Genomic DNA, 25,164 nt, shown 5'->3' with positions numbered 1-25,164 from the left:
GATAGGTCAAACCCTCCTAAAAGGGAACCAGATAGGTCAAACCCTCCTAAAAGGGAACCAGATAGGTCAAACCATACTAAAAGGGAACCAGATAGGTCAAACCCTCCTAAAAGGGAACCAGATAGGTCAAACCCTCCTAAAAGGGAACCAGATAGGTCAAACCCTCCTAAAAGGGAACCAGATAGGTCAAACCCTCCTAAAAGGGAACCAGATAGGTCAAGCCCTCCTAAAAGGGAACCAGATAGGTCAAACCCTCCTAAAAGGGAACCAGATAGGTCAAACCCTCCTAAAAGGGAACCAGATAGGTCAAACCCTCCTAAAAGGGAACCAGATAGGTCAAACCCTCCTAAAAGGGAACCAGATAGGTCAAACCCTCCTAAAAGGGAACCAGATAGGTCAAACCCTCCTAAAAGGGAACCAGATAGGTCAAACCCTCCTAAAAGGGAACCAGATAGGTCAAACCCTCCTAAAAGGGAACCAGATAGGCCAAACCCTCCTAAAAGGGAACCAGATAGGCCAAACCCTCCTAAAAGGGAACCAGATAGGCCAAACCCTCCTAAAAGGGAACCAGATAGGCCAAACCCTCCTAAAAGGGAACCAGATAGGCCAAACCCTCCTAAAAGGGAACCAGATAGGTCAAACCCTCCTAAAAGGGAACCAGATAGGCCAAACCCTCCTAAAAGGGAACCAGATAGGCCAAACCCTCCTAAAAGGGAACCAGATAGGCCAAACCCTCCTAAAAGGGAACCAGATAGGCCAAACCCTCCTAAAAGGGAACCAGATAGGCCAAACCCTCCTAAAAGGGAACCAGATAGGCCAAACCCTCCTAAAAGGGAACCAGATAGGTCAAACCCTCCTAAAAGGGAACCAGATAGGTCAAACCCTCCTAAAAGGGAACCAGATAGGTCAAACCCTCCTAAAAGGGAACCAGATAGGCCAAAGCCTCCTAAAAGGGAACCAGATAGCTCAAACCCTCCTAAAAGGGAACCAGATAGCTCAAACCCTCCTAAAAGGGAACCAGATAGCTCAAACCCTCCTAAAAGGGAACCAGATAGGCCAAACCCTCCTAAAAGGGAACCAGATAGGCCAAACCCTCCTAAAAGGGAACCAGATAGGTCAAACCCTCCTAAAAGGGAACCAGATAGCTCAAACCCTCCTAAAAGGGAACCAGATAGCTCAAACCCTCCTAAAAGGGAACCAGATAGGCCAAACCCTCCTAAAAGGGAACCAGATAGGCCAAACCCTCCTAAAAGGGAACCAGATAGGCCAAACCCTCCTAAAAGGGAACCAGATAGCTCAAACCCTCCTAAAAGGGAACCAGATAGCTCAAACCCTCCTAAAAGGGAACCAGATAGGCCAAACCCTCCTAAAAGGGAACCAGATAGGCCAAACCCTCCTAAAAGGGAACCAGATAGCTCAAACCCTCCTAAAAGGGAACCAGATAGGTCAAACCCTCCTAAAAGGGAACCAGATAGCTCAAACCCTCCTAAAAGGGAACCAGATAGCTCAAACCCTCCTAAAAGGGAACCAGATAGGCCAAACCCTCCTAAAAGGGAACCAGATAGGCCAAACCCTCCTAAAAGGGAACCAGATAGGCCAAACCCTCCTAAAAGGGAACCAGATAGGTCAAACCCTCCTAAAAGGGAACCAGATAGGCCAAACCCTCCTAAAAGGGAACCAGATAGGTCAAACCCTCCTAAAAGGGAACCAGATAGCTCAAACCCTCCTAAAAGGGAACCAGATAGCTCAAACCCTCCTAAAAGGGAACCAGATAGGTCAAACCCTCCTAAAAGGGAACCAGATAGGTCAAACCCTCCTAAAAGGGAACCAGATAGGCCAAACCCTCCTAAAAGGGAACCAGATAGCTCAAACCCTCCTAAAAGGGAACCAGATAGCTCAAACCCTCCTAAAAGGGAACCAGATAGGTCAAACCCTCCTAAAAGGGAACCAGATAGCTCAAACCCTCCTAAAAGGGAACCAGATAGCTCAAACCCTCCTAAAAGGGAACCAGATAGCTCAAACCCTCCTAAAAGGGAACCAGATAGCTCAAACCCTCCTAAAAGGGAACCAGATAGGCCAAACCCTCCTAAAAGGGAACCAGATAGGCCAAACCCTCCTAAAAGGGAACCAGATAGGTCAAACCCTCCTAAAAGGGAACCAGATAGGCCAAACCCTCCTAAAAGGGAACCAGATAGGTCAAACCCTCCTAAAAGGGAACCAGATAGCTCAAACCCTCCTAAAAGGGAACCAGATAGCTCAAACCCTCCTAAAAGGGAACCAGATAGGTCAAACCCTCCTAAAAGGGAACCAGATAGGTCAAACCCTCCTAAAAGGGAACCAGATAGGCCAAACCCTCCTAAAAGGGAACCAGATAGCTCAAACCCTCCTAAAAGGGAACCAGATAGCTCAAACCCTCCTAAAAGGGAACCAGATAGCTCAAACCCTCCTAAAAGGGAACCAGATAGGTCAAACCCTCCTAAAAGGGAACCAGATAGCTCAAACCCTCCTAAAAGGGAACCAGATAGCTCAAACCCTCCTAAAAGGGAACCAGATAGCTCAATAGCTCAAACCCTCCTAAAAGGGAACCAGATAGCTCAAACCCTCCTAAAAGGGAACCAGATAGCTCAAACCCTCCTAAAAGGGAACCAGATAGCTCAAACCCTCCTAAAAGGGAACCAGATAGGTCAAACCCTCCTAAAAGGGAACCAGATAGGTCAAACCCTCCTAAAAGGGAACCAGATAGCTCAAACCCTCCTAAAAGGGAACCAGATAGCTCAAACCCTCCTAAAAGGGAACCAGATAGGCCAAACCCTCCTAAAAGGGAACCAGATAGGCCAAACCCTCCTAAAAGGGAACCAGATAGCTCAAACCCTCCTAAAAGGGAACCAGATAGCTCAAACCCTCCTAAAAGGGAACCAGATAGCTCAAACCCTCCTAAAAGGGAACCAGATAGCTCAAACCCTCCTAAAAGGGAACCAGATAGGCCAAACCCTCCTAAAAGGGAACCAGATAGGCCAAACCCTCCTAAAAGGGAACCAGATAGGCCAAACCCTCCTAAAAGGGAACCAGATAGGCCAAACCCTCCTAAAAGGGAACCAGATAGGTCAAACCCTCCTAAAAGGGAACCAGATAGGCCAAACCCTCCTAAAAGGGAACCAGATAGGTCAAACCCTCCTAAAAGGGAACCAGATAGCTCAAACCCTCCTAAAAGGGAACCAGATAGGTCAAACCCTCCTAAAAGGGAACCAGATAGGTCAAACCCTCCTAAAAGGGAACCAGATAGGTCAAACCCTCCTAAAAGGGAACCAGATAGGCCAAACCCTCCTAAAAGGGAACCAGATAGGTCAAACCCTCCTAAAAGGGAACCAGATAGCTCAAACCCTCCTAAAAGGGAACCAGATAGCTCAAACCCTCCTAAAAGGGAACCAGATAGCTCAAACCCTCCTAAAAGGGAACCAGATAGCTCAAACCCTCCTAAAAGGGAACCAGATAGCTCAAACCCTCCTAAAAGGGAACCAGATAGGCCAAACCCTCCTAAAAGGGAACCAGATAGGCCAAACCCTCCTAAAAGGGAACCAGATAGGCCAAACCCTCCTAAAAGGGAACCAGATAGGCCAAACCCTCCTAAAAGGGAACCAGATAGGTCAAACCCTCCTAAAAGGGAACCAGATAGGCCAAACCCTCCTAAAAGGGAACCAGATAGGTCAAACCCTCCTAAAAGGGAACCAGATAGCTCAAACCCTCCTAAAAGGGAACCAGATAGCTCAAACCCTCCTAAAAGGGAACCAGATAGGTCAAACCCTCCTAAAAGGGAACCAGATAGGCCAAACCCTCCTAAAAGGGAACCAGATAGGTCAAACCCTCCTAAAAGGGAACCAGATAGCTCAAACCCTCCTAAAAGGGAACCAGATAGCTCAAACCCTCCTAAAAGGGAACCAGATAGGTCAAACCCTCCTAAAAGGGAACCAGATAGCTCAAACCCTCCTAAAAGGGAACCAGATAGCTCAAACCCTCCTAAAAGGGAACCAGATAGGCCAAACCCTCCTAAAAGGGAACCAGATAGCTCAAACCCTCCTAAAAGGGAACCAGATAGCTCAAACCCTCCTAAAAGGGAACCAGATAGCTCAAACCCTCCTAAAAGGGAACCAGATAGCTCAAACCCTCCTAAAAGGGACCCAGATAGCTCAAACCCTCCTAAAAGGGACCCAGATATACCTGTCATCTCGAGGCGGGTAGCGTTCCCTCTCGTATGGTTCTCTTTCAAAGTCCATGGGAGCCTTTTCTCTGTACATCTCCCTCTCTCTGCTGTACTCCCTGCACTCCATGTAGGGGTCTCCCGGTCGTCTGTCGTAGTACAGGTCTCTGTGGTAGGGGTGTCTCAGGGGTTCTACAGGGGAAAGGAGGATATCGTTAGAACAACAATAATATAATATCTACCATTTAGCAGACCTTTTTATTTTATTTTATCCAAAACCGACTTAAGTCAGTTTACAGTGTTCATAAATGTTTTACGTATTGGTGGCCCCAGCGGGAATCACACCCTTGACGTTGCAAGCGTCACCAACTGATCGACGGATTGGCTTAGGAAAAATGTATGACCCCTTCTTACGTCACTGTTGATAGTAACGTATAACATTTACATTTTTTTAGTGATCTAGCAGACCTTCTTATTCAGACGGACAGTGTGTTCTACTAAAGTATGTTAAAAAAAGAAACAGAGTAAAAGCTGCTACGGAGTCTCCAAAAAACGATCCAAGAATAAATATCAACTCACCTTTTTCATAGCTCCTCTCTCTCTCTCTGTCAGGTAAGGGATCGGGCCTCAACACAATCCTTTCGCCGTAAGATATCCGTTCCACTGTGGCAGCACCAAGGTCTGAGAGAGAGAAAAATATAAATTCCAGTCAATTCAGGAAGTACACTGAAATTCCAATTCTCTTCATTGCTTTTACAATTAGGAACATCTGAAATTGGAACTGGAATTTAAAAAATGGAAAATGACCCCAACACCGCTCATCATTTCCATGTTTCTCTCCCTACCATGTCCATGTCCATAGTCCACAGTCTTGGGGATGACTGGAGAAGCCGTGGACAAGTAACCAGTATCTGGAGGCTTGGTGTCTCCCCATGGCACCATTTTAGTAGGACCTGAGCTGGACATAAGGTTGGTTGCCTGGGGTGGACAAAACAGTGCAGCGGGTTAACAGATTACAACATATTGGGTAAATATTTATCTTTTGTAACTGCCCCCCCCAAAAAATAAAAAAAAATAATAAAATGGACAATAATTAAAGTAGTCTTCTTCAAATATATTGTTGGACTGTGAGAATTTAAAATATAATAATTACTTGAATATACAGCTTGGAAACAAACACGTTTCTAATTTTACCTGCAGCTACATTATACATATAAATGTCCAACAGTTACATGATATATATATATATATATATATATATATATATAAACGATATAGACCCTATGAAGCCTTGTCAAAAGAAGTTCACTATTACAGAGAATAGGGACACAATGAGTTGTAGTTTAGCCTACCTGGAGGGCACTCCGGACCTCAGGGGGTATCTCCAACCCCAGTAGCCCAGCAGGGAGCTCCGTCTTGGGGTCAGACATGATGGGTAGGGCCTCTCCCTCAGTCTTATTCTCATGCATTTCTCTGTTCAGTACCAGAGAAACAGACCTACATTGTATTAGAAATGACATGTGATAAATTTGCTAATATGCATACATGTAGCCTGGAATCCATAACCTATTTTGTGTTAACATTCCACACCTTGTACTCTGCCCATTTACCAAATATGGCATGACAAGGAGTGGAATTATAGCACAAATAGACTAGTACCCAGGCTAAGTATAGAGGTCTCTCACAAAAACAGTTGTGAAAAACATTAATGAATTAAAAAGTGTTTATATATATATATACACACACACACACACACACACACATATACCTACACACACCGAGTGTACAAAACATTAAGAACACCTGGATAGACTAACCAGATGAACGCAATGATCCCTTATTGATGTCACTCATTAAATCCACTTCAATCAGTGTAGATGAAGAGGAGGAGACGGGTTAAAGAAGGATTTCTAAGCCTTGAGACATGGATGGTGTATGTGTGCCAGTCAGAGGGTGAATGGGCAAGACAACACATTGAAGTGCCTTTGAACGGGATTTAGTAGTAGGTGCCAGGCGCACCAGGTTTGAGAGTCAACAATTGTAACACTGCTGGGTTTTTCACGCTCAACAGTTTCTCGTGTGTTTCAAGGATGGCCTTCCACCCAAACAAACATCCAGACAACTGGACACAACTGTGGGAAACATTGGAGTCAACACGGGCCAGCATCCCAGTGGAGTCAACACGGGCCAGCATCCCAGTGGAGTCAACACGGGCCAGCATCCCCGTGGAGTCAACACGGGCCAGCATCCCCGTGGAGTCAACACGGGCCAGCATCCCCGTGGAGTCAACACGGGCCAGCATCCCCGTGGAGTCAACACGGGCCAGCATCCCCGTGGAGTCAACACGGGCCAGCATCCCCGTGGAGTCAACACGGGCCAGCATCCCCGTGGAGTCAACACGGGCCAGCATCCCCGTGGAGTCAACACGGGCCAGCATCCCCGTGGAGTCAACACGGGCCAGCATCCCCGTGGAGTCAACACGGGCCAGCATCCCCGTGGAGTCAACACGGGCCAGCATCCCCGTGGAGTCAACACGGGCCAGCATCCCCGTGGAGTCAACGCGGGCCAGCATCCCCGTGGAGTCAACGCGGGCCAGCATCCCCGTGGAGTCAACATGGGCCAGCATCCCCGTGGAGTCAACACGGGCCAGCATCCCCGTGGAGTCAACGCGGGCCAGCATCCCCGTGGAGTCAACACGGGCCAGCATCCCCGTGGAGTCAACACGGGCCAGCATCCCCGTGGAGTCAACACGGGCCAGCATCCCCGTGGAGTCAACACGGGCCAGCATCCCCGTGGAGTCAACACGGGCCAGCATCCCCGTGGAGTCAACACGGGCCAGCATCCCCGTGGAGTCAACGCGGGCCAGCATCCCCGTGGAGTCAACACGGGCCAGCATCCCCGTGGAGTCAACACGGGCCAGCATCCCTGTGGAGTCAACATGGGCCAGCATCCCTGTGGAACGCTTTCGACACATTGTCGAGTCCATGTCCCCGACGAATTGAGGCGTTTCTGAGGGGGAAAGGGGGTGGTTCAACTCAATATTTAGTTTCCGAGTGACGCAGCGGTCTAAGGCACAGCATTGCAGTGCTAGAGGAGTCACTACAGACCCGGGTTTGATCCCAGGCTGTACATCACAACGGCCGTGACCGGGAGTCCCATAGGGCCCAGCGTCATCCGGGATAGGAGAGGGTTCGGCCAGGTTTAAAAAAAATAGTTTTCTTAACCAAAATATATATATATACGTACACACACACACACACACACTACCGTTCAAAGGTTTGGGGTCACTTAGAAATTTCAGTGTTTATGAAAGAAAAGCAAATTTCTGTCGATTTAAAATAACATCAAATTGATCAGAAATACAGTGTTGACATTGTTAATGTCGTAAATGACTATTGTAGCTGGAAACGGCAGATTTTTTTATGGAATATCTACATTAGGCGTACAGAGGCCCATTATTAGCAACCATCACTCCTGTGTTCCAATGGCACGTTGTGTTAGCTAATCCAAGTTTATCATTTATAAAGGCTAATTCCCGGAGTCGCCTCTTCACTGTTGACGTTGAGACTGGGGTTTTATTTCATGAAGCTTCCAGTTGAGGACTTGTGAGGAGTCGGTTTCTCAAACTAGACACTAATGTACTTGTCCTCTGACTCAGTTGTGCACCGGGGCCTCCCACTCCTCTATTCTGGTTAGAGCCCGTTTGCGCTGTTCTGTGAAGGGAGTAGTACACAGCGCTGTACGAGATCTTCAGTTTCTTGGCAATTTCTCAAATGAAATAGTCTTCATTTCTCAGAAAAAGAATAGACTGACGAGTTTCAGAAGAAAGTCATTTGTTTCTGGCCATTTTGAGCCTGTAATCGAACCCACAAATGCTGATGCTCCAGATACTCAACTAGTCTAAAGAAGGCCAGTGTTATTGCTGCTTTAATCAGAACAACAGTTTTCAGCTGTGCTAGCATAATTGCAAAAGGGTTTTCTAATGATCAATGAGCCTTTTAAAATGATAAACTTGGATTAGCTAACACAATGTGCCATTAGAACCCAGCATGATGGTTGCTGATAATGGGCCTCTGTACGCCTATGTACATATTCCATTAAAAATCAGCCGTTTCCAGCTACAATAGTCATTTACAACATTAACAATGTCTACACTGTATTTCTGATCAATTTGATGTTATTTTTAAAAAATTGACCAAAAAAAGTGCTTTTCTTTCAAAAAACGAGGACATTTCTAAGTGACCCCAAACTTGTGAACGGTAGTGTTTGCACACATACATATACAGTACCAGTTAAGTTTGAACACCTACTCATCCAAGGGTTTTTCTTTATTTTTACTATTTTCTACATTGTAGAATAATAGTGAAGATATCAAAACTATGGAATCATGTAGTAACCCCAAAAAGTGTTAAACAAATCAAATAATATTTTATATATTTGAGATTCTTCATAGTAACCACACGTTGCCTTGATGACAGCTTTGCACACTCTTGGTATTCTCTCAACCAGCTTCATGAGGAATGCTTTTCCAACAGTCTTGGAAGGGGTTTCAACATATGTTGAGCACCTGTTGGCTGCTTTTTCTTCACTCTGCAGTCCAACTCATCCCAAACCATCTCAATTGGGTTGAGGTCGGGTGATTGTGGATGCCAGGTGATCTGATGCATCATTCCCTCACTCTCCTTCTTGGTCAAATATCCCTTACACAGCCTGGAGGTGTGTTGTGTCATTGTCCTGTTGAAAAACAAATGATAGTCCCACTAAGCACAAACCAGATGGGATGGCGTATTCATGCAGAATGCTGTGGTAGCCTGCTGGTTAAGTGTGCCTTGAATTCTAAATAAATCACCAGCAAAGCATCCCCACACCATTACACCTCCTCCTCCTTGCTTCACGGTGGGAAATAAACATGCAGAGACTATCCGTTCACCTACTTTGTCTCACAAAGACACGGAGGTTGGAACCAAAAATCTCGAATTTGAACTCCTTAGGCCAAGACAGATTTCCACCGGTCTAATGTCCATTGCTCGTGTTTCTTGGCCCAAGCAAGTCTCTTTTTGTTGTTGTCCTTTAGTAGTGATTTCTTTGCAGCAATTAGACCATGAAGGCCTGATTCACGCAGTCTCCTCTGAACAGTTGATGTTGAGATCTGTCTGTTACTTGAACTCTGTGAAGCATTTATTTGGGCTGCAATCTGAGACTGGTAACTAATAAACCTATCCTCCGCAGCAGAGGTAACTCTGGGTCTTCCTTTCCTGTGGCGGTGGTCCTCATGAGAGCGCGTTTCATCATAGCGCTTCATGTTCTTTGTGACTGCACTTGAAGAAGCTTTCAAAGTTCATGAAATATTCCAGATTGACTGGCCTTCATGTCTTAAAGTAATGATGGACTGTCATTTCTCTTTGATAATTTGAGCTGTTCTTGACATAATATGGACTTTTATCAAATAGGGCTATCCTTTACTTATACCACCCCTACCTTGTCACAACACAACTGATTTATTCAAACGCATTAAGACGGAAAGAAATTACACAAATGTACTTTTAACAAGGCGCACCTGTTAATTGAAATGCATTCCAGGTGACTAACTCATGAAGCTGCCAATTTTCAAGGAGCCGGACACTAATCCGGATGCTTATAAGAAATCCCGCTATGCCCTCAGACGAACCATCAACTAGGCAAAGTGTCAATACAGGATTAAGATTGAAATCGCACTACACCGGCTCTGACGCTCGTCGGATGTGGCAGGGCTTGAAAAATATTACGGATAACAAAAGGAAACCCAGACACGAGCTGCCCAATGACACGAGCCTACCAGACAAGCTAAATGCCTTTCATGCTAGCTTCGAGGCAAGCAACACTGAAGCATGCATGAGAGCACCAGCTGTTCCAGACAACTGTGTGGTCACGCTCTCCGTAGCCGAGGTGAACAAAACCTTTCAACAGGTCAACATTCACAAAGCAGCAGAGCCAGATGGATTACCAGGACGTGTACTCAAAGCATGCGCAGACCAACTGTCAAGTGTCTTCACTGACATTTTTCAAAAGAATGCAAAGGTAACCTGGCTAAATGATTACCGTCCCATAGCACTCACATCGGTAGCCATGAAGTGATTTGAAAGGCTGGTCATGGCTCACAACATCATCATCCCGGAAACCCTAGACCCACTCCAATTCACAAACTGCCACAACAAATCCAGAGATGACGCAATCTCAATCGCACACCACACTGCCCTTTCCCACCTGGACAAAAGGAACACCTATGTGAGAATGCTGTTCATTGACTATAGCTCAGCGTTCAACACCATAGTTCCCACAAAGCTCATCACCAAGCTAAGGACCCTGGGACTAAACACCCTCCTCTGCATCCTGAACTTCCTGACGGGCCACCCCGAGATCGTAAGGGTAGGCAACAACACTGGGGCCCCCCAGGGATGTGTGCTTAGTCCCCTCCTGTACTCCCTGTTCACCCACGACTCCAACACCATTATTAAGTTTGCAGACGACAACAGTGGTAGGCCTGATCTCTGAGAACGATGAGACAGCCTATAGGAAAGAGGTCAGAGACCTGGCAGTGTGGTGCCAGGACAACAACTTCTCCCTCAATGTGAACAAGACAAAGGAGCTGATCGTGGACTATTGGAAAAGGAGGGCCGAACAGGCCCCCATTAACATCGACGGGGCTGAAGTTTCAAGTTCCTTGGTATCCACATCACCAACAAACTTTCATGGTCCAAACACACCAAGACAGTCGTGAAGAGGGCACGACAACACATTTTCCCCCTTAGGAGACTGAAAAGATTTGGCATGGGTCCCCAGATCCTCAAAAAGTTCTATAGCTGCACCATCGAGAGCATCCTGACCAGTTGCATCACCGCCTGGTATGGCAACTGCTCGGCCTCTGACCATAAGGCGCTACAGAAGGTAGTGCGTACGGCCCAGTACATCACTGGAGCCAAGCTTCCTGCCATCCAGGACCTATATAATAGGTGGTGTCAAGAGGAAGGCCCTAAAAATTGTCAAAAAGACTCCAGTCCTCCAAGTCATAGACTGTTCTCTCTGCTACCGCACGGCAAGCGGTACCGGAACGCCAAGTCTAGGACCCAAAGGTTCCTTAACAGCGTCTACCTCCAAGCCATAAGACTGTGAAACAATTAATCAAATACCACACAGACTATTTACATTGACCGCCCGTTTTTACACTGTTGTTACTCAGTCAATTGACTCAGTACTGGTACCCCCTGTATATTGCCTCGCTATTGTTATGTAATTTTTTTTCTTATTTTAGTTTATTTTGTCATTATTTTCTTAACTCCATTTCTTGAACTGCATTAAGGGCTTGTAAAGTAAGCATTTCACAGTAAGTTCTACACCTGTTGTATTCGGCGCATGTGACAAATACAATTTGATTTGAAGCTGGTTGAGAGAATGCCAAGAGTGTGCAAAGCTGTCATCAAGGAAAAGGGTGGCTACTTTGAAGAATCTCAAATATAAAATATATTTTGATTTGTTTAACACTTTTTTGGGTTACTACATGATTCCATATGTGTTTTTTCATAGTTGTGATGTCATCACTATTATTCTACAATGTAGAAAACAGTAAAAATATAGAAAAACCCTGGAATGAGAAGGCGTATCCAAACTTTTAACTGGTACCGTATATACACATATATAGTGGCCATACAAAATATTACAGGTACACAGAAAGACCAAAGACAGTTTCTATCTCAGGGGGGAAAACACGATAAGACCAAAGACAGTTTCTATCTCAGGGGGAAAAACACAGAAAGACCAAAGACAGTTTCTATCTCAGGGGGGAAAACACGATAAGACCAAAGACAGTTTCTATCTCAGGGGGGAAAACACGATAAGACCAAAGACAGTTTCTATCTCAGGGGGGAAAACACGATAAGACCAAAGACAGTTTCTATCTCAGGGGGGAAAACACAATAAGACCAAAGACAGTTTCTATCTCAGGGGGAAAAACACGATAAGATCAAAGACAGTTTCTATCTCAGGGGGAAAAACACGATAAGACCAAAGACAGTTTCTATCTCAGGGGGGAAAACAGTGAGTCTCTATAATTTACCGGATGAGCTTCAGCTCCTGGGCAGCTTTCAGGATGATCTCATGTTGTCGTTGTGACAGAGCCAGTATGCCCGGTCCAGTTCCCTGTGAGGCTGGTTCCGAGGAACTGTCTGGTCCAGTACTGGGAGTAGCAGGGGCCTGGGAAGTTGTGGATGGAGGGATACCTAGATCTGATCTAGGGGGCTCGGGTCGCCCGTCGTAATGGGGCCTATGGTCCTCAAAATCTGGGGGGTAGTTTCTCTCTGGAAGGGGTGGTCTGGGTCTCTCCCATTCCGCAGGGGATGGGTAGGGGGGTTTATCGTGCCTGTACGAAGGGTCGTCCGGGAAGTCACGACTTCGGAGCTCTCCTCCTCTTCCGCGCTCTTCTCCCTCGTAGGGGTATGGAGGACGGTCTCCGTCTCTCTCATCGGCCCACTCGTCGTCTCTGAAACGGTCTGGGGGAGGTGGAGGACCGCGGGGAGGGTAGGGAGAATAGTCCCTCTCTGGTAGTGGTCCTCCTCTCTCCCTATCCCACTCCCCAACACGAGGAGGAGGCTCCTGGGGATAATACTCCTCCTCACAGTCGTACTCATGTGGGGGGTGGTCCGGCCAGTCACGTGGCTGCAGCGTTCTTCCGTACCCGTCATCACCGGGACCACCAAACTCCTCCCCATACCCCTCATGGGGGTACCCCTCCAAGTCCTCGAGTGAGCGAGGTGGGTGCCGCATCATGCCCCGGCCCCTGCCCATCGGGGCGCCCCGAGGGCCCATCGGACGCCTCCTCATCCCTCCCCGCTCCATCATCTCATGGGGAGGCGGAGGGGGACCTCTTGGCCCGTCTCTGCCGAGGTGGGGGGGTCGTCCAGGGCCCGGGGGCCAGCCAGGGTCCCTCTCCATGTCGTGGTATGGAGGATGTCCACCAGGCCCCATCAGATCTCTGTCCATCATCTCTCTAGGCGGAGGAGGCCGCCCCCTCATGTCTCGCTCCATCATATCGTGGTGTATGGTCGGCCCTCGGGGGTTGTAGTCGCGATGCAGCGGGGGTCCCAGAGGGTCCATATCATCGTCAGGCCCCATGGGGGATCCTAGAGGGTCATGGGGGTCCATGGCTCCGTGAGGAGGAGGAAGGGGGCGTCTGGGACCACCCTGGTGCATGAAGCCGGGTCGGCCGCGTGGAGGGCGACCACGTCCAGGAGGGAAGGGGGCTCGGGGGCCTCCTCTCATGCCATGAGGAGGGGTCCTCCGGTCCATCCAGTAGGGATCTCCTTCCTCTCCCCAGTACTCTGGAGGTGGGGGATCTGCTTCCTCCCAGTGGTGCCCGTCTAGAGGCTCTCCTCTCCCCATAGGGGGACCTCCTCTCCCTGGGTCTTCGTAGTAGTCCTCTGGAGGGTAGTAGTGCTCTTCAGGGACCCACATCTCCTCTTCAGGCTGAGGAGGACCTTCAGGTTTCTCCAGTGAAGGGTCCTGTTGCCACTCCTGCTGCTGCCAGTCCTCCTCTGGTCCTCCATGTTGTGATCTCATCTCTTCATGTGGAGGTCTGTAGTCGTAAGGAACCCCCTCCATGTCGTCCTCTGTCCTCCCACCTCCCAGAGGGATAGTGTTGGGACTGAAGTCTGGGATACCCGACTGTTTCCCTCCACGTCCCCATAGACCACCTCGCCCCCGCATCCCTCCACCTGCCTCCCCTCGTTCTCTCCCTTCCCTCATCCCGCCGTCCGCTTCCCCTCGTCCTCTCCCTCCCCTCATCCTTCCGTCCGCCTCCCCTCGTCCTCTCCCTCCGTCCGCCTCCCCTCGCCCTCCCCTCATCCCTCCGTCTGCCTCCCCTCGCCCTCCCCTCATCCCTCCGTCCGCCTCCCCTCGTCCTCTCCCTCCCCTCATCCCTCCGTCCGCCTCCCCTCGTCCTCTCCCTCTCCTCATCCCTCCGTCCGCCTCCCCTCGTCCTCTCCCTCCCCAGATCCCTCCGTCCGCCTCCCCTCGTCCTCTCCCTCCCCTCATCCCTATGTCCGCCTCCCGTCGTCCTCTCCCTCCCCGCATCCCTCCATCCGCCTCCCCTCGTCCTCTCCCTCCGTCCGCCTCCCCTCGTCCTCTACCTCCATCCTCCCCCCCTCTTAGAGGCCCTAGAGGCTGGCCACGTCCCCCTCTACCACGGCCCATGAGCCCCAGAAGACCAGGGGGTTGGTTGGTCATTGGGTGGGTCTTCGGCGGCTCCGGTCCGTGAGGCTTAGGCCCATGTGGTCCCCGAGACCCGTTGTTGTTATTGACGTTGGTCTTCAACGGCCCGGCCGGTCCACCTGGTTTGAGAGCGGTCTTGGCAGGGGAAGCGGTTTTCGGGGATACAGAAGCGATGGTGGACACGGGGTGCTTGGCACCGGCGGCAGCAGCAGAGGGGCTCACCTCTTCCTTTTTGGCAGTGGAGTCCTTACTAGCAGCAGCATCAGCCTCTGCTTTCGTCTGAGGGATGGGGTCATTTTGTACGAAGAAGCCCTCAAGGGACTCCAACATGTCCTCTGACATATCTCCTGTTTCTGCCAATTCACCTTGCTTAGTTGTACTGTCTGCTACTGGTTTAGTTGGCCCAGTAGGTTTAATACCAGGAGGCTTAGAGCCTGCTGGCATCTCAGTCTTACCCTGAGATAGTTTGGTGTCTTTGCCAGTGTCTGGTTTAGGCTGTGGGCCTATATAGGGTGCTGAGGGACCAGTGGGTCTTTCAAAGCGGGCTGGGGGGCTCTGTCTCGCGGGGTGGTCGAAGTGGGGCCCCTGCTGTCCGAACCGAGGCCCTGGTCCTCTGGGGCCAAACTGATCAAACCTTGGGTGCTGCTGGTTGAACCTGGGACCTGGTGGAGCGTTGAACCTCTGCTGTTGAACGGACTGCTGCTGCTGGTCAAACCGCGGCCCGTTCCCTCTCGGACCATCAAACCTGGGTGGAAAGAAAACACATGAATGTTTGAACAGCCTGTAAATGGCAATGTTTTATTTAAACAATTGTTTTTGTTTTTTTAAGTCCAAGTTGTCACGTTCAGGTACAATCAAAATCTCTCCCAAAGGGATACCTGGTCAAGAGGGTAGGGGGGGGGGTTTGAATATCATTATGTCGTGAATACACAAGTTACCTTGGTCCTCTGGGGCCTTGGTAGGATGGAGGCTGTCCTCCTTGTGGACCTGGTGGTCTGGCCAACCCTCTCCCTCCTGGGCCTGCCCCTCTACCAGGGGGTCCAGACAGGTTGTACTGCTCTGACTGAGGGCCCTGGTGCCCTGGTGGAGGGCCCTGGTGCACGGGTAGAGGGCCCTGGTGCACGGGTTGGGGGCCCTGGTGCACGGGTTGGGGGCCCTGGTGCACGGGTTGGGGGCCCTGGTGCACGGGTTGGGGGCCCTGGTGCACGGGTTGGGGGCCCTGGTGCACGGGTGGGGGGCCCTGGTGCCCTGGTCGAGGGCCCTGGTGCCCTGGTCGAGGGCCCTGGTGCACGGGTGGAGGGCCCTGGTGCCCGGGTCGAGGGCCCTGGTGCCCGGGTCGAGGGCCCTGGTGCACGGGTGGAGGGCCCTGGTGCCCTGGTCGAGGGCCCTGTTGCCCGGGTGGGGGGCCCTGTTGCCCGGGTGGGGGGCCCTGTTGCCCGGGTGGGGGGCCCTGTTGCCCGGGTGGGGGGCCCTGTTGCCCGGGTGGGGGGCCCTGTTGCCCGGGTGGGGGGCCCTGGTGACCGGGTGGGGGGCCCTGGTGACCGGGTGGGGGGCCCTGGTGACCGGGTGGGGGGCCCTGGTGACCGGGTGGAGGGCCCTGGTGACCGGGTGGAGGGCCCTGGTGCACGGGTGGAGGGCCCTGTTGCCCGGGTGGAGGGCCCTGTTGCCCGGGTGGGGGGCCCTGGTGACCGGGTGGGGGGCCCTGGTGCACGGGCGGAGGGCCCTGGTGTGGTTCTCCTGAGGGGGTTCCCACGCGTTGGGAGTTGGAGGGGCCGTGCTGCCCTGGTAGAGGGCCCTGGGACACGGGTCCAGAGGTGGACGAGGGCTGGCTATCTGGCTGGGACGGCGTGGATGGGCTCACCATGTGGCCTTGTTGATTCTGCGAGTCCGGTCCAGAGTGTGGGTACTGACCATACTGGCTGTACTGGTCCTCGTACCCTCCACTACCATACCGGTCACTACTACTGTATTGGTCAGCGCCGTACTGACCACCGCTGTCGCTGCTGCCGCTGCCTCCGTACTGTTGCTGCATGGCTCGCAGTGTGGTGACCCTCTCCTGCAATCAAATCACATTTAAGGAGCCCTTTAAAAAAAAATTATATATATTTGTTTTTACATTAAGCTGGCTAGGGTGTATTCAGCAACGTGAAACATTCAGAACTGAACACATGGAAATACAATGACTAGAGTGAACACAGGTGTCTATTGCATATGACAGATATCACCGTCACCAGGGATCATCAACTAGATTTAGCTTCTGGCACATTTTTTCTTGAGCGAGTGTTTAGGGGGGCCGGAACATAATTACTAATAATTTATAGACTGCAAATTGACTGCAAGAAGCCCCTCCCCCCCAAAAAAAACAACAACAGATGACTAAAACAATCACTTCAAACCTTGATTACATTTGTATACATTCACATTATATTCCTCTTTTAGGTGTGGTAATACCCTGTTCTACTCTACATCCTGTTACACTACATCCTGCTGACGAAGTCAGGGGAACCCTGTTCTACATCCTGTTACATTACATCCTACTAAACAAGTCGGGGGAACCCTGTTCTACATCCTGTTACATTACATCCTACTAAACAAGTCGGGGGAACCCTGTTCTACATCCTGTTACATTACATCCTACTAAACAAGTCGGGGAACCCTGTTCTACTCTACATCCTACTGAACAAGTCGGGGAACCCTGTTCTACTCTACATCCTACTGAACAAGTCGGGGAACCCTGTTCTACTCTACATCCTACTGAACAAGTCGGGGAACCCTGTTCTACTCTACATCCTACTGAACAAGTCGGGGAACCCTGTTCTACTCTACATCCTACTGAACAAGTCGGGGAACCCTGTTCTACTCTACATCCTACTGAACAAGTCGGGGAACCCTGTTCTACTCTACATCCTACTGAACAAGTCGGGGAACCCTGTTCTACTCTACATCCTACTGAACAAGTCGGGGAACCCTGTTCTACTCTACATCCTACTGAACAAGTCGGGGAACCCTGTTCTACTCTACATCCTACTGAACAAGTCGGGGAACCCTGTTCTACTCTACATTCTACTGAACAAGTCGGGGAACCCTGTTCTACTCTACATCCTACTGAACAAGTCGGGGAACCCTGTTCTACTCTACATCCTACTGAACAAGTCGGGGAACCCTGTTCTACTCTACATCCTACTGAACAAGTCGGGGAACCCTGTTCTACTCTACATCCTACTGAACAAGTCGGGGAACCCTGTTCTACTCTACATCCTACTGAACAAGTCGGGGGAACCCTGTTCTACTCTACATCCTACTGAACAAGTCGGGGGAACCCTGTTCTACTATACATCCTGCTGAACAAGTCGGGGAACCCTGTTCTACTCTACATCCTACTGAACAAGTCGGGGGAACCCTGTTCTACTCTACATCCTACTGAACAAGTCGGGGGAACCCTGTTCTACTCTACATCCTACTGAACAAGTCGGGGGAACTCTGTTCTACTCTACATCCTACTGAACAAATCGGGGGAACCCTGTTCTACTCTACATCCTGCTGAACAAGTCGGGGAACCCTGTTCTACTCTACATCCTACTGAACAAGTCGGGGAACCCTGTTCTACTCTACATCCTGCTGAACAAGTCGGGGGAACCCTGTTCTACTCTACATCCTACTGAACAAGTCGGGGAACCCTGTTCTACTCTACATCCTACTGAACAAGTCGGGGAACCCTGTTCTACTCTACATCCTGCTGAACAAGTCGGGGAACCCTGTTCTACTCTACATCCTACTGAACAAGTCGGGGGAACCCTGTTCTACTCTACATCCTACTGAACAAGTCGGGGGAACCCTGTTCTACTCTACATCCTACTGAACAAGTCGGGGGAACCCTGTTCTACTCTACATCCTACTGAACAAGTCGGGGGAACCCTGTTCTACTCTACATCCTACTGAACAAGTCGGGGGAACCCTGTTCTACTCTACATCCTACTGAACAAGTCTGGGGAACCCTGTTCTGCTCTACATCCTACTGAACAAGTCTGGGGAACCCTGTTCTACTCTACATCCTACTGAACAAGTCTGGGGAACCCTGTTCTACTCTACATCCTGCTGAACAAGTCGGGGAACCCTGTTCTACTCTACATCCTACTGAACAAGTCGGGGAACCCTGTTCTACTCTACATCCTACTGAACAAGTCGGGGAACCCTGTTCTACTCTACATCCTACTGAACAAGTCGGGGAACCCTGTTCTACTCTACATGCTGTAAGATTACATCCTACTGAAAAGGCCACAGATGCAGAGGGGAGGTACACACACACAGTACAGAGGTGGAGTTTGTCAGGCTGTACTGTACCTGTAGGTGTGGTGAAGTTTGTCAGGCTGTACCTGTAGGTGTGGTGGAGTTTGTCAGGCTGTACTGTACCTGTAGGTGTGGTGAAGTTTGTCAGGCTGTACCTGTAGGTGTGGTGGAGTTTGTCAGGCTGTACTGTACCTGTAGGTGTGGTGGAGTTTGTCAGGCTGTACTGTACCTGTAGGTGTGGTGGAGTTTGTCAGGCTGTACCTGTAGGTGTGGTGGAGTTTGTCAGGCTGTACTGTACCTGTAGGTGTGCTGAAGTGGAGTTCATCTGTTCCTGCCACTGTTTCCACTGTAACTCATAGTCCTGTAGCTGGTCTTTATGTGGGTAGGACTGGAACTGCTCTTGCCACTGGCTGAAGGTACGGCCCCAGTCTGCAAACACCGGGACAAACTTCTGCTGCTGCGTCTCATAGTGACTCAGCTGCATGGCCATAGACATTGTCTACACAAAGGGGGGGGGGGGGGGGGGGGGGTTGAGAAAAACTGTTGTCCAAACAATGTGGAAATTTGCCTTGGGCATAGGCCTCATATAAAGAAGAGGACATCTCAGAGAATAGAATCGGCTTATTTAATTGTCCATCTTTCAAAGGAAATTAGAATTTTGCTTTCATAATAACCCCTGACAGCAAACAGACAACACACATTTTGTGAGGAGCCTGCTGGGTGGGATAACATGCTCTACAATCACGCAAACTGTATTTTATCCATGCAAGATGCTGCGCAAATAAAGTTAATTACTATAATAATGAAACGGACTGAAATAGGCACAGAACTGATCACAACTTCAGCTATATTCTAAAAAATATATATATATATATTAAAAAAGAGGGGAAGAATCAGTGTGCAAAAAAATACATTAAAAAAAAAAGTCTCAAAACAAATGTCATAGAGATACCTCTAGCTGTGCAGGTTGTTGGATACACTGCTGGTACTGGTTGAGGATGGCCTGTAGCTGAGCATGGTGCTGCATCAGGGCTTGGTACTGGTAGCCCGCTCTCTGCTGCTGGGCCTGCTGCCACTGGGCCGCTGCGCTCTGGAGCTGCTGTAGCCGGGCCACCTCTACTGGGTCCTGGTTTGTGGGGGCAGGCTGCAGGAGGAGGAGGAGGAGGAGAGGATACTAGATTTGTATAGCCCTTTTCATTACAGCAGGAATCTCAAAGACACTCTTAAATAAAAAAATAAAAAAACATTTGAGTTAGCCTATTGGCTAAGTTCTTAGGCTGGAAGATATTCCACAGAGGAACGTCTTCAACAGGTTACATTTTTCTGTTTCCACACTGCACTTCAAGGACAGAGGTGAAAGTTCACACAATATATTTATTTACTTGTCTTCCCCACCCCCCTATGACATTGGGAAACCGATACGTAAATATCTACCATATCATTGAATTGTTACAGCACATCGGAGTACGTTCTGACAATATTGTAAAGGAATGTTTGAAAACTTCTCATTCTCATGAGCTCCTGTACATTTTGAGCTATGTCTGTGATAGACCAAGATGCTCACCTACAATACTAATCACAGTCTATCTCAGACATGTGAAACAGTTAGGTTTCTCCTTACCTTTTCGTCATCAGGTGGAGGTGGTGGTGGGGGCTCCTCTTTTGGTGGCGGTGGTGGAGGGGCGTTCTTGGGTGGTTCCGATGGAGGGGGAGGGGCGGCTGTAGCCGAGTGGGGCTGGGGTTTGGGAGGTGGGGGCGTTGAGCCATCACCCTGGCCTTGGTTGGTCTTCTCTGCTTTCAGCCTCTGCAAGTTCTGGAGATGCTGCTTGTACCAGTACTGCTGCTGGATGACAACAACAACAACAAAACATCATATCAACATGACAATATCAGACACGCTGGTTAGCACGGTGTTCTAGCGACACAGCGCTTCTCTGAGACGTGATGACAACTTGTGCAGGTAGACGAGGTCTCATCACAACACTATGAGAAACTACCTTGGCCCCAGATAGATCTTTATGCTGTTCCGTCAACTCCTACGGTCAGTGACCTAGGGCCGTCCCCGACAACAAAAAAAAATCTTAGTCGACCAATCGATCGTCTGTTCTTTCGACCAATCGATTGGTCGAAAATGTTAAAAATTTGTATTTTTCCCATCTATAGACACATCCGGTGTGTTTTAAATCAAATCAACTACATCCACTGAGCCTGTCTGATGCTTTAAGCGCACGGTTTGATTACGTAATTAAGACACACAAATGACTAGAGGGAGTCCGACCAGCAATTGTTTGGATTGTGCCCGGCCGGCCTCAGACTCTCTGCGACGTGTAAATGTATATATTTTTTTTTAAAGACAGCGAGTGACTGTGTGAGTAGCACCCGTTCTCTCTCTCTCTCTCCTCCCGGCTGCAGCGACCACCACAGAATATCAAAGTGTTTATCACGCTGTCCGTGTTGCTGAAGCTGCAACATAATTGCAGACGTTTCTGACTGAAAAGTTCTGTTACTTGAAATCTCTCGTTTGTTTAGGAAAAAATATTCCCTATTCCCTCAAGCCGTGCTCTCTTTACATGACACGTGTACGCGTCGCATGCACGTGGCCAAACACCTATTCACACGCGACTAGTATTACTAGGGAACATTGGTGATGTAATTATTGCTCCAGAATGGCCGTTATTCCAGAAGACGGTTTTAGTTCCCCCCCCCTAACTGCCCCTATGTAATTCTTCTTTTATTTTCAATAAATTGACAGTTATGAAGGAAGCCTGGAGGATTTTATTGTAGGTGTGAAGATACAGTATTTCAACATGTCAAGGTGATGGGCCCACACTGACAACTCCAGCTTGGTTCCCAAGTTTCTAAAACATACCAAACCATCGTTCCTATAGTGTCTCCATAATATTTGAATTGAGGAAGTGTGAATCATTAGGATATTTTAGCGATCCGCAGTACGTCCTAAATATCCCCCAGCCTTCAGATGTGAGCTAAACAGTGCAATTGCACTTCAGGTGCATTTTAAGCCTACGGATGACAAAGTTAAGGTATAATTTCCAAACCTTTAGGTCAGTGGTATGCTGCTGCTTTGCGATCTAGTAACAGCAAGGGTCGCATTAAATAGGCTCAATGTTTTTTTTTACTGATGCATTTGGTAATATTCAGTTCATACACACAAAACATATGAACAAAAGGATCCACTGAAAGTTTATAGGCTGTAATCCATTCATATATATATATAGTTTATGCGCCGCACTTTGTTCAATTTATCCAATCAGTTATTGTTTTCTTGTGCAAACCCGCAAGCAACAGCTGTCAAACGGAGACATTTCTCTCAAAAACACAGGGATGTCGATTCACACAGGACTAGTATTAGAGGATTTTTGGAGTTCGCCCCCCCCCCCCCCAAAAAAAAATAGTAGGTTATTCTGTCTGAAATTGTTACTCTCCTGCCATGTAAAAAATACTGACAAGGCAGATTCGGATGTGACTAATTGTGTAAAATACTGGAGATCAAGAAAAAGAAGGTAAGGTGTGTGCTGTGTGTATATTATGTGTGCCAAACAGGTGCTGTATAGATTACACTATAATTGCTCTGACCGTTTGGAACAATGTAAACACTAAATAAATTATAAGCGTACCAGAGTCTGTTGTAACGTTTTTTTTGTTTTGTTAAGTCTTATTACAGCAAAGAATACGAACAATCGTATTCATTTGTGAATGCAATTTCTAAAATGGAACGATTTTTTTATTGTTTAAGCGAATTATTCAAGGCTCGTTTTATTTTATTTTAAAACTAAAATGCTTGATTGCATTTCAAATCACGAATGACTCGTATGCTGTGCGATGACATGAACAAATGAATGATTGATTGTTACAGTAGCCTACATAAGAATTGAAATACAGTCAGTTACGGTATTAAGATTAAACAGGATGCGCTCTTAGGCTTACAGCTCAATGGTGGTTATACAAGGCTGCTATACGAAGCCTACTAATGATATTAGTTATTATTATAATAATAATAATAGTAATAACAATAATAATAAGTAATAATAACAACAAGGAGATCAAGGAAAAGGAGCGTTATAATAAATAATCAACATTAGTGAAATCAACACTAAATAAATTATAAATAATTTAGTTGTGTATATTACATTTGAATGAAATAATCTCATCTCTATAGAGCTGCTGCCTGACAAAAATCACTATTTAGTAGTTCTTCAAAGTAAATAAGGCATACTTTTATGACTGCTGAATGCAAACGATCACTGATCATGTATTTTCAGGTAGAGATACCTAGCAAAGCAACAGCTGCTTTCTATATCCCCACAGACCGGACAAGTATATGTGCAATGGATTATGGTCATTGTAGGTAATTAGCAAGTTTTAATGCACTAAACTATGTAAAACATTGTCTTGTTGGAAACTACAACTCCCTGCTACGTCGCACAGTTCAGGCTGGATCATTATTGGGCTCACAGATAAAACCCTAAATAAACGGAATTAAAATAATTGTAACCGAAGTTGGTCGATTAGTTGTTTTAAAACCGAAAAATATCCGACATTTTGGTTAATTGCTCAGCACTAATGGAGACATAACATGCCCAGTTTAAAGGCCGACCGGGGTATAGCAGGTTGCCATTAGCAACTACATTTTACAACTTATTTTGTGTGCAATTTTACAATAATCGGTTCAAGGACATACATCTAGTGTATTATAAACAAGTATTGGTACCATGATTGTCTTCGAAATTGGTATTATTATTATTATACATGTTTCTTTTCTTTTTTACACGACCACGAAGATCGCCATTTTTCTATTCAATTATAATGGGGATCCTGTTTTCTGTTAACAATGCCTGCAGTACCGCGGTCGCCCTTGAACTCCCGTGGCTTCAATGAGAGGGGGCAGTCGTTCTCCCTGATCCGAGTTTCCATGTCGGAAATTTGAGTCTTTTGGGGCCAAAGATTATTTCTCGTTTACCTCTTTAGTCGCTGGTGTACCATTGTTCTGAGTGGGTACCTGTGGGTTCGCCTCTGATGGGGGTGGGTCCTCCTCTGATGGGGGAAGCTGGGTCTCTTCGGGTTGCGGTGGCAGCAGCGGCGGCTGAAGTTGTGGGCTGGGCGCCCCGGCTTCCATGGACTGATACTCATCTTGATAAGTGGAAGGGCCTTGCATGGACTGATACTCATCTTGGTATGGGGAAGGGGCACTGGCCCCCGTTGAACCATACCCATATCCCGAGTTGCCTTGCCACGACTCCGCCGTAGGACCACCGCCGCCATAGGGGTTTTCATTTACGTTCCTGTCGTGGTGCAGCACAGATTGGAGCTGTTTTTGATGGAGCTGTTGCAGCTGCTGCATCTGCTGGAGATGCTGCTCCCGCAGGCTGTTGAACGTTGACCCGGGTGCCGCTGCGGGTGTAGCAGCAGCATAGCTCCCGAATCCTCCCCCGAAGCCTTCGCCTTGAGGAGACTGACCCCTCGGCGCACCGAAGTGCTGCTGCGAAGGTGGTTGATGGCCGCCACCACCACCACCATAGTTACTACCCCAAGAGGGATACATGCTTTGGAAGCAGCGAGCAATGTGTAGGCCTTTGTCCTCACATAAAGCTGGTGCAGTTAAAAATACAAATTTAAAGCTACGTTATCCTCGATAGAGGTACGTTACCACGCGTGTTATCCGTAAACAAACGTTGATTATTGATGTCGTTTGATGTATCAATAAATACTAACAAATGAAATAAAATGCGTTGTTCGTGTGGGTTTTCGGGTTCCGTATCATTTAGCTACAAAGCTAGCTGGTTGTGGAGGGAAACGTAAACGCTGATTGGTTGGCATGTAGTCTTATACACATCATTTCCGGTTCGCCCAAATTGTTATTTTTCCATTCCACAAGAGGGTGACATTTCTTTATAAATATACAAGCCTCATACGCCACAGACAGATTTCAGTAGTCCAACCAAGGATTGTCTATTATATTGACAAGATAGTCAAGTGACCGCTCTAACAATGGAAATATGTCCTCAAAGATGGAAGGCGAGATCAGATGGGACCATTCTAGCCAATGAGAGGGCAGATAACAGTGAACAACACGCCGTAGAGATAGGCAGGGGACTCACCTTTGTATCTGTGCGGTTATAGCGTCTGTGACGGCATAAAATACAATTTTATTTGTCACCTTGAAATGCTTACTTACGAGCCCGTTCCCAACAATGCAGAGTTAAAAAGTAAGAAACATTTGCAAAACAAAAATAAATAAAAGACACCACCATTGTGACAATATCCATTTTAAAGCTTCAGTTATCTTCTTCATTGGCTGATTGCGCAAAACTCATAGGAATCCCTATCCAGTTGACTACTTTAAAATGGTGGAAATCCTCTGGCAATATCCATATCCACGATGAGTCCTCAATCTATGACAACAGGCACAACTATGCCTCCTCCCC

At 48.2% G+C, this 25,164-nt stretch overlaps 1 protein-coding gene across 1 annotated transcript in view; it reads right to left on the bottom strand.

Annotated features, from left to right (window-relative positions):
* The window catches only part of LOC139555951 (YLP motif-containing protein 1-like), a 55,844-nt gene extending 31,320 nt beyond the window's left edge, over window positions 1-24,524 (bottom strand). The window contains exons 1-12 of the mRNA XM_071369360.1: window positions 23,700-24,524; window positions 20,343-20,564; window positions 19,674-19,865; window positions 19,020-19,220; window positions 15,373-16,490; window positions 14,353-15,179; window positions 14,081-14,247; window positions 12,285-13,942; window positions 5,548-5,692; window positions 5,041-5,173; window positions 4,775-4,876; window positions 4,216-4,387 (exon numbers count right to left, since the gene is read on the bottom strand). Of these exons, the coding sequence (XP_071225461.1) occupies window positions 4,216-4,387; window positions 4,775-4,876; window positions 5,041-5,173; window positions 5,548-5,692; window positions 12,285-13,942; window positions 14,081-14,247; window positions 14,353-15,179; window positions 15,373-16,490; window positions 19,020-19,220; window positions 19,674-19,865; window positions 20,343-20,564; window positions 23,700-24,281 (5,519 nt within the window). The 5' untranslated portion in view covers window positions 24,282-24,524. The remainder of the gene's footprint in view (window positions 1-4,215; window positions 4,388-4,774; window positions 4,877-5,040; window positions 5,174-5,547; window positions 5,693-12,284; window positions 13,943-14,080; window positions 14,248-14,352; window positions 15,180-15,372; window positions 16,491-19,019; window positions 19,221-19,673; window positions 19,866-20,342; window positions 20,565-23,699) is intronic.
* Between the last annotated feature and the right edge of the window lie 640 nt (window positions 24,525-25,164).

The sequence above is a fragment of the Salvelinus alpinus genome, chromosome 27 (assembly GCF_045679555.1).
Source record: "Salvelinus alpinus chromosome 27, SLU_Salpinus.1, whole genome shotgun sequence".
Classification (NCBI taxonomy): domain Eukaryota; kingdom Metazoa; phylum Chordata; class Actinopteri; order Salmoniformes; family Salmonidae; genus Salvelinus; species Salvelinus alpinus.
This window is presented reverse-complemented; position numbering and strand designations above follow the sequence as displayed.